The sequence below is a fragment of the Equus przewalskii genome, chromosome 1 (assembly GCF_037783145.1).
Source record: "Equus przewalskii isolate Varuska chromosome 1, EquPr2, whole genome shotgun sequence".
Lineage (NCBI taxonomy): Eukaryota > Metazoa > Chordata > Mammalia > Perissodactyla > Equidae > Equus > Equus przewalskii.
This window is the reverse complement of record NC_091831.1, coordinates 121,759,323-121,771,203: the sequence shown is the minus strand read 5'-3', so window position 1 is coordinate 121,771,203 and position 11,881 is coordinate 121,759,323. Positions and strand designations below refer to the sequence as shown.

Sequence of the window (11,881 nt, the reverse complement as noted above, 5' to 3'; positions counted from 1 at the left end):
CGCTCTTACCTTGAGGGTTCCTTCCTCGGTGTCTTCATCTCCTTCTCTGAGGTCCTTCCCGTGCACTTGCTGGGAGCAGTCCTGGTGTCTACTTCGCCCAGGGTTCGCAGCCCTGCTAAGGGCTTCAGGGAAAATCCTCTCTCTGCCCAGACTGTCCTCCTGTCAAGTCACTGTCTTTAACCTCAGTGCACCTCAGAGCTTCCCCCCGAAGTCCCTTCCCCACAAAGGCTGCTTCAGACCCTACCCTCTCCAAGGCAGTCACCCCCAACCTCTGCCCTCTCACTCCTGGCCCCCTTCCACCGACCTCCTCCTCTCATCTTGGACTGCACTAACCCTTTTAGTATCATCTCCTGTAACCCTACCACAGCCCCCGAGGGGGCACTAGTCTACCATTTTAGAGATGATGAAATGGAAACACAGAGAGGTGGAATAATTTGCCCAAGCTCACACAGCCAGGAAGACATCAAACCAGGATGTAAGAGGATTGCCCTGCCCAGAGCCCGCCCCTTAAGCCCGAGGTTCTCTCGTTCCCTCAGGGTGACCCCTCTCCAGGCCAATCCGTCCCTCTCCTTGTGCTCTGCCACCCCCTCTGGCTTGCTCAGGATCAGATATTCAATTTACACACCACCTCCAACTTTACCCCCTCTCCCCTGGCTCTGTCTCCTCTGTATCTACCATTTTAAAAGAAAGTTTCTTAAGTGTTTTTCTTTAAGTATCTACCTTGACAGAAAAAAGAAAAAAATCTTTCCTTAGTGTTACCCTTTTTATAAACCCCTTAGCGCTGTCTCCTTCGTTTCTCAGCCAAGCGCTCTGCTTCCCGTGCCTCCCTCCTAGCCGTGGCCGCTGGCTCCCCTTCTCCTTTGGAACAACTCTCGCCAAAGGCACCAGCTGCCTCCTGCTGCTAAAGCCCAGGAGATTGCTCGAGTCTTCTTGCAGAACACCACGGTGGGAAACAGGAGTTTGGGGATCAAATGTAAGTTTGAAACCCCCGTCTCCATTTCCAGCCTCCTCCCACCATGCCGTAGCTCTGTGGCCTGAAGCAAATTGCTTAACCTCTCTGAGACTCAGTTTCCTCATCTGTGAGTTAAGGCTAATAATGACCGCTCCTCTCTGGGTTAGTGTGAGGTGCAGATATGATATTGCAAGTATTGGTGTAAGCACTCTTCTTGTTTGCTTTCTCATTCCTCTTTTTGGTGCTACAAATGACCTCATAAGACACTTGACCTGGCTGATGCCTCCCTCCTTGTATCCCGCCCTTCCCTCCCTCCCGTGGCACGCGCTATCCTAGCTGTCCCTCTCAGCTCCTTTGCCAGCTGCTCTTCCTTGGCCCAGGCCTCCAGGATTAGAGGCTCTCAACTCAGCTTTAGGGACTTTCCTCCCCACACACGTGCTCCAGGCCATCCTTCAGTCCTAGGCTTCAGTGACCATCCTGTGCAGACCAGTTGGGGATGGGTTGTTCGGGGTGTGTGGAGTTGGTCCCTACACCAGAACTCCAGGTGGACCTATGGGTGGAAGCTCGGGGCAGAGACCCAGGCAGGAGCCTGGTGTGAAGTGGTCACCGAAGCTGTGAATGTGTGCAAGACTGTCCAAGGAGAGGGTCTGCTGGGGTGACCTCCGGGGCACCCTGAGGGATGACAAGTTAAGAGAGGGGTGGAAGATGGTCAAGACAGTTCCAGGAGAAGCGGGAGAGACGAGCTTTGGGAAGGAGGGACCAGTCAATCAAATTCCACGGTTAGGAGGAGCTGGAGACCCTGCAGTGGAGGGTCCTGAGGGGCTGCCTCTCCGGAGGGTGAGGACAGAGGCAGACGAGGTCGGGTAAGGGGTCTTAGCCCAGTGGCCTCGATCTTCTGAGGCCCCAGAAAGCAGATTAGCCTGCAAAGCCCCTCAAGCTGACTTTCCAAATCCTCAATAGTGCTTCTCTGTCACAGTGAGGGTTAACCCCGCTTAGATAAGGGCCCTGCCCTACCGGCTCTCTCCCCTTAACTCCACGATCCTCCCAGAAGCTTCACCCTGTCCGCTCTCACCCTTGGGCTCTAAGGTAGAGCAAAGCCCTGCCCCAGGCTCACTCCAGAGGTGAACCCAGGTCTGCTGAGGATGGGTGGTCCCCTCCAGACCAACATGGGCTCTCTGCTTCATCGTGCACCCGGGGTGGGAGTGGTTGTGGGGGCAGAGGAGCAGGGAAAGGAGAGGCTACTGCAGATTGCTCTGTGATCTTCTCAGTAACCCTGGGAAGGAATAAGACTAGCAGCCCATTGTTTATTCTGCTCTGAGTACCAGTCACTAACAGACTTTGTGATCATCTTACTGAGTTTCCTGACTACACTACAAGACAGGGACTTTGGTCATCCCTTTTACAGACGAAGAAACTGAGCTCAGACAGGTAAAATCACTTGCTCAGGGATGCATGGCTGGCCTGTGAGGGAGCAAGGGTTTGAACTTGGGTCTGTCTCGCCTCTCCCCACCCTCCCTCTGGGGCCGGGGTCTTGGTCCAAGGAGGCACAGACTCTTCCTTCCGCCTCCTCCCTTCAGAACCATCACTGGGAAGACTGAGTCTGGGGACTGCTGAGGGACCGTCCTGCCTAGGACTGTGAGGTCAAGTCAGGCAAAGGAGGGAGGCTGCCTGAGATCCCATAGCCAGACTCCAGGGCTGTGTCCTCACACCCTCCCGCCCTACAGGCCCAGCTCCCCAGGTAGGTGAAAAACACCTGCCAGCTCCTCTTCTGCCACCTCACAGGCCTGGAGGAGACCCTTCACATTGGGCCCCAGGCCTCACCACCTCCAGGCCAGCCTCAGACCCTGCATTGGACCCATTCCTACATGTGATGGGAGCTGCCTCTGTGCTGGGCATCTGGGAACTGCGAGCCTTCCAGGGAGCAAGAACCCTCAAATTCTGGGCCCTAAGTAGTCCGTTATCAAGGCATTGGGCAAGAACCACTGGGGCAGAGAGCTGGACCTACCTACCCAGGACCCTCAGTGAGCACCACATGCGCAGAGCCACACACAGATGCACACACACCTCAGTCACACACATTTGTCCCCAGATGCATGCCTAGGAGCTTGGAAAGATTAAAGTCCTGGGGAAAGTGGAGTCCATACCTCCCTTCAAGATTTGGCCTTAAGCGGCAAACAGCTTGAGACCACACGGCAGAAGGGACCTGGGGACATTCACTGAGCAGCCAGAGACTGGTTGGCAGGCAGCAGGACTGACCGGCTCCTGGGGGCACCTTGGTAATGTTGCAGGTGTGGCTGGTTGATCCCCTGTGGAGACAGTAAAGATTAAGAGGATCATAAGCTGTATTCAGCGCTGCCCTGGGAGAAATCTCCTCCAGCCAGAGCTGCTGCTGTGAGGGGAAGTTGGGGCAGTCCCTGAGTTCTGACAGAGAGGACCAGAGGCAGGAGGACAGAGAGGAAAGACGGAGGAAAGAGACAAAGACAGAGGGAGACTGCCAGGGCCAGGGAGCGGAAGAAGCGGAGACAGAAGAGAGACGGGCACAGAGAGACAGAGAGAGAGGGAGGCAGAGGCTGGGCCTGGCTCAGTGATCCGGAGGCCTCCCTCAGGCAGGAAGGCGAAGGCTGCCCCGGGACAGGCCAGCACTAGGCCAACAGCACGGATGAGCTCCAACATGGCTGCAGCTGTGCCAGTGGCTGTGGCTGCCTCCAGGAAGGAGTCTCCAGGCAGATGGGGCGTGGGGGAGGAGCCGACAGGTATGGCTTTCCTGGAGATAAGGTCTGGGCCCTTGGGGAGTAGACTGTGAGCTGGGGGTTTGCAGGGACCATGAAAGAAGTCAGAGCAACTCAGGCCCAGCCCCAAGGGCTGGGGGCAAGTGTGAGGGAACCTTCTGGCAAACCCAGAATCCTAGAAACATGGGGGTCAGGACAGCTGAGCTGACGGGGAAGGAAAGAAGAGAGAAGCACCCTTAGGGTTTGGCAGCAGAGGTCCCTAGTGGTGTTGCCAAGAATGTTTTTGTGGGATGATGGAGCCTGAAGCCACCTGCAGAGGGGGAAATGAGAGGTGGGGAAGTGAAAGCAGAGTCTAGTCTTGTTGAAAATTGACCATAGAGGGAGGCGAGGGGGCAGAAGCTGGGTGGGGTGTTGGGAGATGCAGAAGGGAGACACTTTTCCAGATGAGAAAGGCATGGGTTGTTTAAATGCGGCTGGCCAGGAACCTGAGGACAGGGGAAAGGGAATGAGGGGTGGACGGGGTCCCTGAGGAGGTGGGAGGGGCACGCGGCCCTGCCCGGCCAGCCTCCACTCAGCCCCTGCCCCTTAGGCTTGGGCCCCTCCCTGCAATGCCGCGTATGTGGAGACAGCAGCAGCGGGAAGCACTACGGCATCTACGCCTGCAATGGCTGCAGTGGCTTCTTCAAGAGGAGCGTGAGGCGGCGGCTCATCTACAGGTGAGGAAGGTGGGGGTGGGTGAGACCCCCAACTGGAAGAGTCCCCCAGCCTGCTGCCCCTGCGGGTCCCTGGGAGGGATGGAGGTTGTTCAGAGGAGAAGGAGCAAGGGCAAACATGTCCGAAACCCCAGATCCAGGGCCTGGGCAGGACACTGACACCTGGGGCTCCCCTCCTCCTGCAGGTGCCAGGTGGGGGCAGGGATGTGCCCGGTGGACAAGGCCCACCGGAACCAGTGCCAGGCCTGCCGGCTGAAGAAGTGCTTGCAGGCAGGCATGAACCAGGACGGTGAGTCAGGGAGCCAACTTGGAGAGGGGTGACAGAAGAGAAGGGGTTGCATGACTGGTGGTGTTTCTTTACCCTTCCTGCCTCCCCAGCTGTGCAGAATGAGCGCCAGCCACGAAGCATGGCCCAGGTCCGCCTGGATGGCATGGAGTCAGACACTGGGCCCCGGCTGGAGCCTCTGGTGGCTTCCCCAGCCCCGGCAGGGCCCAGCCCACGGGGCCCCATGCCTGTTTCTGCAGCCAGAGCCCTGGGGCCTGGGGCCCTCACACCTCCTGGGCACCACCACTTCATGGCCAGCCTTATAACAGCTGAAACCTGTGCTAAGCTGGAGCCAGAGGATGGTAAGTGGGAAGACGGCTGAGTTTCCAGGTCACGGTGGGGCCACAGCTCCCAGCCTTTATCCCCACACCTGAGTCCCTGGGCACTCCCTGCCACCTGCTGCAGAGTAGGGACTGAAGTCACAACCTTCTTCTCCAACAGCTGATGAGAATATTGATGTCACCAGCAATGACCCTGAGTTCCCCTCGTCCCCCTACTCCTCTTCCTCCCCCTGTGCCCTGGACAGCATCCATGAGACGTCAGCTCGCCTCCTCTTCATGGCTGTCAAGTGGGCCAAGAACCTGCCTGTGTTCTCCAACCTGCCCTTCAGGGATCAGGTACACCTGTCAGGTGGCCCATGTGAGTCAGCCGAATTAGGGGCACATACAGCCCTGTGCAGGTGATGATTGGAGGTGCATGCCACTTGGGGATGGTGATGGTTGGGGACGCACATGTCTCTGAGTCAGTGATGGTTAGGGGTACATCTCTCAGGGATGTGATTACTGAGGGTGCTCACATCTCTGGGCAGCGATGATGGTCGGGGTGTGCACCTTGGGGATGATGATAGCCAGGTTCACACAGGGACCACGGATTTGAAGTCAGTGCCTATGGCTCCCTGGGTCTTCTTTCCTTCTAAACAAACCTCTGGTCCTACAGATGCTCTGTACATGACAGGGTGGCTGCATACCCTGAACAGCATGAGCAGATGACTCTGGGCTCCCTTGGAGCACAAATGCCTCTGACTTCAGGGCTTGAGTTTCAGTCCAACCTCTTCACCTCTAGGACACCCCTCTGGGTTTCTCATGGGCAAGCAGACCTGTCATGATAAACCCAGGAAAAGAGCCTGGCTGAGGGTCTGAGCCCTTAAGCCGTGGTTTGGATGGAGCAGCTCAGAAGTCAGGCCAAGTCTGCTGAGTACACTCACCTTAGGATGCTCATGGGGAGTGTCCCCAAGGCTGCCCAACTTCTCAGGGCTCTAGGCTTTCCTAAATGTTCCAGTTGCAGCTCTGGGTGGAACCCATAGAGTGTCTTGAAGCCTAGACAGCTGGGTCAGATGGTGCCAAATCCCAGAGCTCTGGGTCCCTAGCTGATGTCAAGCAGAGGTCAGGAGAATGTTCTGGGCATCCAGGACCAGCTCTTCCTTTCTTAGGGTACCCGAGGAGAGGGCAGAGTTGCCAGGCTGAGCCAGAGGAACTGTATATCAGTCATCACACTCACCCACTCTCTGGGCACAGGTGATCCTGCTGGAAGAGGCGTGGAGTGAACTCTTCCTCCTTGGAGCCATACAGTGGTCTCTGCCTCTGGATAGCTGCCCACTGCTGGCCCCGCCGGAGGCCTCTGCTGCCGGCAGCTCCCAGGGCCGCCTGGCCCTGGCCAGCGCAGAGACTCGTATCCTGCAGGAAACCATCTCACGGTTCCGGGCATTGGCGGTGGACCCCACAGAGTTTGCCTGCATGAAGGCCCTTGTCCTCTTCAAACCAGGTACCTGAGTCTTTGCCCAAGCCTTAGAGAAAAGTGGCTGGGGATGAAGAATGGGAATTCCAGGGCCTTCCTTCTGCCTCTCACTTTCCCTCCATCACCCCATATAGAACAAGAGGATTGCAGTCGTCTTCCCTGGGGGGCAGGAGGAGAGAGGTACAGGGCTGGGTTCACCCCTCCTGAGGGCCCTGGCTATCTGAGGGGGCAAGGCAGGCTGGGAGAGGAGCTCATTGCTGCTGCTTTTCTCCAGAAACACGGGGCCTGAAGGATCCTGAGCACGTGGAGGCCTTGCAGGACCAGTCCCAAGTGATGCTGAGCCAGCACAGCAAGGCCCACCACCCTAGCCAGCCTGTGAGGTAACCTGAGCACATGTCTACCTGCCCATCTATCCCTTCACCTCTTCACACCCCTGCCCACCTCTCTGACACCATCTCAGGACTGCACTGATTACATGACACAAGGGACTCAGTTCAACTGGCATATAGCCAACAACTACTGTGTGCCAGGCACAGTGCCAGGCTGCAGGAGTAGGGACAAAAATGTGTGTAAGACAAACTTGTTGCCTTCCAGGGATGCCCGGCACAGTGACCACACAGAAGATGAGAACCACCCTAGTCAGATATTGAGGGTTGCATGTATCCGAAGGAGACAGAGGCCCACTGGGGGCTGTAAAGTGGGGGCTGTAAAGCAGAACTGCAAGGGACTTTGTGGAGGCAGGGCTGGACCTGGAAAGAAGGATAGGCTCTAAAAGAAGAGAAGTCATCATTTACAAAGCGGGGGAGAGAGAGAGAGACAGGCAAATCTGGATGTGTTCTTAGGATAGGAGCCCGGTTTGCAAGGTGCAACTGATTGCTGCCAGTGAGAAGGTGGGAGATTAAGACAGAATGGCCTCTGGGACCAGGCTGTTTAGGACTTTGAATGACAGCCAAAGGCCATATCTGATTTGCTGGGAAGAGGAGAGCTACTGCAGCTTTTTGAGCAGGTGGGTGTTGTACATAGAGCTGGACTTCATGCAGACTGGCGTGGCAGTGAGCACAGAGTATACAACCCAGGAGGGAAGCAGATACTCCTGTCATCCAGGGGAGACCACGGAGTTCTGCTCTCTGGGAGTGGCTATAGGGAGTGGAAAGGAGAGGAGAGATGCAAAAGCCTCCAGAAGTTGAAATGGGTCACATTTGGCACTTGGGTGGATGTAAGGAACAAGGGAAAAGGAGCTATTTGGGAGAAGAGATAGTGAAGAAATAAAAAGAAAAGTCAGGAGGAAGAGAGAGTTTTGAGGGAACATAACAAGGTCTGTTGGAGGGGCAGAGGGACATCTCACAGGGATGCACTTGCATAAGCCGTGTGTGGACAATAGCCCAGCCCAGGCTGGGTTTGGGGGACAGTAGCCACAGGGACAGTGTGGCTGGGGGGAGGCTGGGGAGAGGAGCCAGTGCTCTGGGACTGCTCAGCTTGGCCCAGCACCAGCAGATACAGTGGACCCTCAGCGAGATTGGGCCACTTGGCCTCCAGGCATCTATTGGCTATTTTAGAACATACCATCTGAATTCTCTTGGGGTTCTCAGCAGTTCTCTCTGAGAAGTAAGCTATCATGGGCACCCTCGAATCATCTCTCATCTGAGAAACGAACATAAGAAGAGGTAATTTCCCTTTAAGAAGAGCCAAAGTATAGGAGGAATATACCATGTTTCACAGAAAGATTTCTGCTCCTTATGAGCTTAGGGAGAACAACTGTTCCTAAGGCTTGACACAGCATCCCAAAAATGGTCATCACGGACACCAGACACCAGTAGCCCTCCTAGGCCAAGTTTATGTTGGGATCAGCTCCCAGGGATGTTTGGGCATATTGGTTTTGTGTCAAATTTCAAAATCCTGATTAAGATTTCTATAGCAGTTCAATACCAACTACAGGAAGAACTGAGTGTTGAGAGAGTGATTTGGGGTTCTCCAAGTCAGCGTATTTCAGTTTTTAAAAACTGCAATACCAAGAAGGAATACAATTTCCATCATAACCCAATACACACAGTCACCAAAGCAAAGTTCCACCAAATAATACTTGCCCTTACTTTGTATAATTTACTCTGATAATTCTATTTTAGTTTTTTTTAAAAAGCCTGGTTGTGACCCACTATATTGAATTTCAGACTCACTAGTGGATCAATTCCTGTGGTTTGACAAACAATTTCTCTACTTGACTGTATAGTTACTTCTTCCAGACATTGCTTAGATCAGAAAAACAGAAGAGGGGAAGACACAGGGGACGGCGTACGATGCTCAGTGCCACTCACATGGCGCTCACAAGAGAAAGCAAGCCCTTGGGTTGGCAGAGCGAGTTCAGCAGATAGTTGGGAGTGGGGGAGGCTTCCCATATTCCTCTATGCTGGAAGTTGAGCATGAAGCTGCCCCACTTTGGAGTGGCCTCATTGATGTTGAGCATTGACCCCAGCTGTCAGGTCTCCTACCCAAGGAAGTTCTCATGCCCCCATCTATCTCCCTTGGGCCTTCACCACCCACCTTCTCTGCAGTGGGGACCCCTGCCTTGGCAAATGGTTCTTATTTAAAACTGTATTTATTTTTATCCTGGATGATAATCTCAGCCACAAAAACTATGCTTCAACTTCACAACATTTTCACTAACAGCTACTGTAGTATCATAAGTTTCTTACAGAGGGGAATTTGTATTCCTTTTCAAATATGTATAGTATTAATAATATAACTATCATAATAATCATATATTGATTAATAATATATTCATATATATAATATAACTTCTCACTTTATAATCTTTACGCATAATATTTATTCACCCGTTTCACTGTGCTCCTCAACTAAACAAACTGGAGTGGGCGACAAGGAGTCAGGGGTGGGTGGTGGCAACTCTGGTAGTGAATGGGGCCTTTCCTCGAAATTCCTCCTTACTTGCCATGGGTACCTCTCATCTCTCCTATCCTCCCCCCTTTGCCTTTCTTGGGACGACACTGCCCCCAGGGCTCATGCTTCGATGCTGATAATAAAACTGATGGAGTCCTCTCTCCTGTTCAGGTTTGGGAAATTGCTCCTTCTCCTCTCGTCTTTGAGGTTTATCACTTCCGAACGTGTTGAACTCCTCTTTTTCCGCAAGACCATAGGGAACACTCCCATGGAGAAGCTCCTTTGTGATATGTTCAAAACCTAATGAAGGTGGAAGGAAAATGGGTACACCCACTTTGGAAAACAATCTCCTGAAGCTAAATGTTTGCCCGCCCTGTGACCCAGCAATTTCACTTGTAGGTATGCGTACCTAGCAGAAATGCACATCAAAAGATATCATAAGAATATTCATAGCAGCTTTATTCATAATAGCCCCAAACTGCACATTGACAGTAGAATGGATTAATTGTGGTAGTCATATAATGGAAAACAGCAGTGAAAAAGAATCAACTACTAATACATGGGACAACATGGATAAATTTCACAGACATAAAAGTTGAATAAAAGAAGCCAGACACAAGTTCTGCTTACACAAAGTTCAAGAACAGGCAAGACAAAGTTGGAATAGTAGTTACCTCTGGGGTAGGAGGTGGGGTGATTGGGAAGAGGCCCAAAGGAGCCTTCTGGTGTGCTAGAAATATTCTTTATTTTGATCTAGACGGTGGTTTCATAAACTTACACATTCATAAAAATTAATTGAGCTGTGTATTTAAGATTTGTGCACTTTACTGTATTGTTAGACTTCAATGAAAAAGTGAAAAAACACAAACAGGAAAACAAATGTGGCCAAGGATCTCTCTCTGAGGACATTAAAGGAATGAACACAGGGTCTTACGTTCCATCCAGCTCCTCTCTGAGTCAGAGTTCATGTGCAATGAATTCAAGCCCAGTGAAAACTCTCCCACAGGATTCAACAACCCAGCTTCTCTCTAGATGACCTCCCACCATCCCACAGCTTCTCTCAATTTTCCTCTTCCTTATCCTTCCTCACCCCTCCATAAGCAAACGTGGGCACCAGCCAACTCAACACAGGGCAGTTACAGGCACTTTTTGTGAAGGGGAATCTCCATCACTTCTTAATTCCTTACGGAAAGATGAAGCTCAGAAATCTCATCCTTTTCAAAGATAGACCCAGAAGACCTAGAATATAATAATAATCAAAAAAGTTAACATATATCAGGCACCTTATATACCAGGCAGTGAAGTGAGTGCTGAATGCGCATTGTTATTTAATCCTGATTAACTCTGGGGGAGGGACAAATCATCTCCATTTATAAATGAAAAAACTGAGGCTTGTCTAAGACTCAAACCTTGTTGCGACTCTACTTAACTCTGGCACTGCCTCTACCCCATGCCCCCTCCACCTCTGGAATCAGCTAAACAATTCTGTTGCATTTTTTTTCTTTTTGAGGAACGTTAGCCCTGAGCTAACTACTGCCAGTCCTCTTCTTTTTTTGCTGAGGAAGCCTGGCCCTGAGCTAACATCCGTGCCCATCTTCCTCTACTTTATATGTGGGATGCCTACCACAGCATGGTGTGCCAAGCAGTGCCACATCCACACCTGGGATTTGAACCGGCGAACTCTGGGCCACTGAGAGGTGGAACGTGCGAACTTAACCACTGTGCCACTGGGCCGGCCCACCGTTGCATTTTCTGTCTTCAAAGAAGAGATGCTTGAAGTCAAGCAAGAAAAGATCATGTGAGAAATCTGTGAAATCCTAGGCGTTCCCTCCTCTTTGGCCTGTGTATGAATTCTCCTAGCTGACAGACATCCTGCCTTGGTGGGGGAAGGATGGTTCAGGACACTCTGCTCTGGAAATGACAATAGCTAAACTGGTACCCGGAGAGGAAAGCGTATGGCAAATACTGCCCAGCTTAAGCCCCTCCCATTTAAGCATTGGAACTACTTGAGACTCTTGATCTTTTAAAAGCTTGCCTCAGTTATTTGAGTCATTCAATGTCCATTATACTATCCAATTCCCTATCAAAAGTTTTATCCATAAGGTTTAAAGGCCTATATATAGAAAGCCTGAGCAAAAGCACTTTAGCAAGAAACATGGTTGAAATATAACGATAGGTCCTGCATATTTATCCTACAGAACATAAGACAGCAAAGGCACACAGTCTGGTGTCTGGGGTGCGTGAGCATAGCAATTCTACATTGGGAAAGAGACAGTTTGGGATCTCCAGAGGAAGTCTTGGAGAATTAGAGGAGGTACATAAATTGGATTATCTGCTGTCGACCCTGCATCAATACCATCTCCTCTTCTAAGGTCTTGTCTTTATTGCAGAGATGCCAGGAAGTACATTTCCCAGGATCCCCTTCCCCTATGGTTTGCTAATGGAAGAAAGGCACTCACATGAGATTTGGAAGGTAAATGAGAAGACATTATTCTCTGTAGGCAGTTGCAGCCAGATGAGTGGGAAGATGGAG

The 11,881-nt window shown here is 52.0% G+C and overlaps 1 protein-coding gene across 1 annotated transcript; it reads left to right on the top strand.

The window, feature by feature from the left end:
- Positions 1–3,398: 3,398 nt before the first annotated feature.
- NR2E3 (nuclear receptor subfamily 2 group E member 3) lies at positions 3,399–10,949 on the top strand. The gene is made up of 8 exons (XM_008519724.2): positions 3,399–3,705; positions 4,271–4,397; positions 4,580–4,683; positions 4,773–5,021; positions 5,161–5,336; positions 6,234–6,480; positions 6,728–6,833; positions 9,520–10,949. Exons 1-8 carry the CDS (start codon positions 3,612–3,614, stop codon positions 9,650–9,652), a joined length of 1,236 nt encoding a protein of 411 aa, XP_008517946.2. The 5' UTR covers positions 3,399–3,611; the 3' UTR covers positions 9,653–10,949.
- The last annotated feature ends 932 nt before the right edge of the window (positions 10,950–11,881 follow it).

What these genes read in the sequence shown, in the direction of transcription:
- NR2E3 (XM_008519724.2), top strand. Translation starts at nt 3,612, where the DNA reads ATGAGCTCCAACATGGCTGCAGCTGTGCCAGTGGCTGTGGCTGCCTCC. An exon ending in CGTGGGGGAGGAGCCGACAG is followed by an intron (nt 3,706 to 4,270) that starts GTATGGCTTTCC and finishes CCTGCCCCTTAG; the next exon opens with GCTTGGGCCCCTCCCTGCAA. An exon ending in CACCCTAGCCAGCCTGTGAG is followed by an intron (nt 6,834 to 9,519) that starts GTAACCTGAGCA and finishes TCTCCTGTTCAG; the next exon opens with GTTTGGGAAATTGCTCCTTC.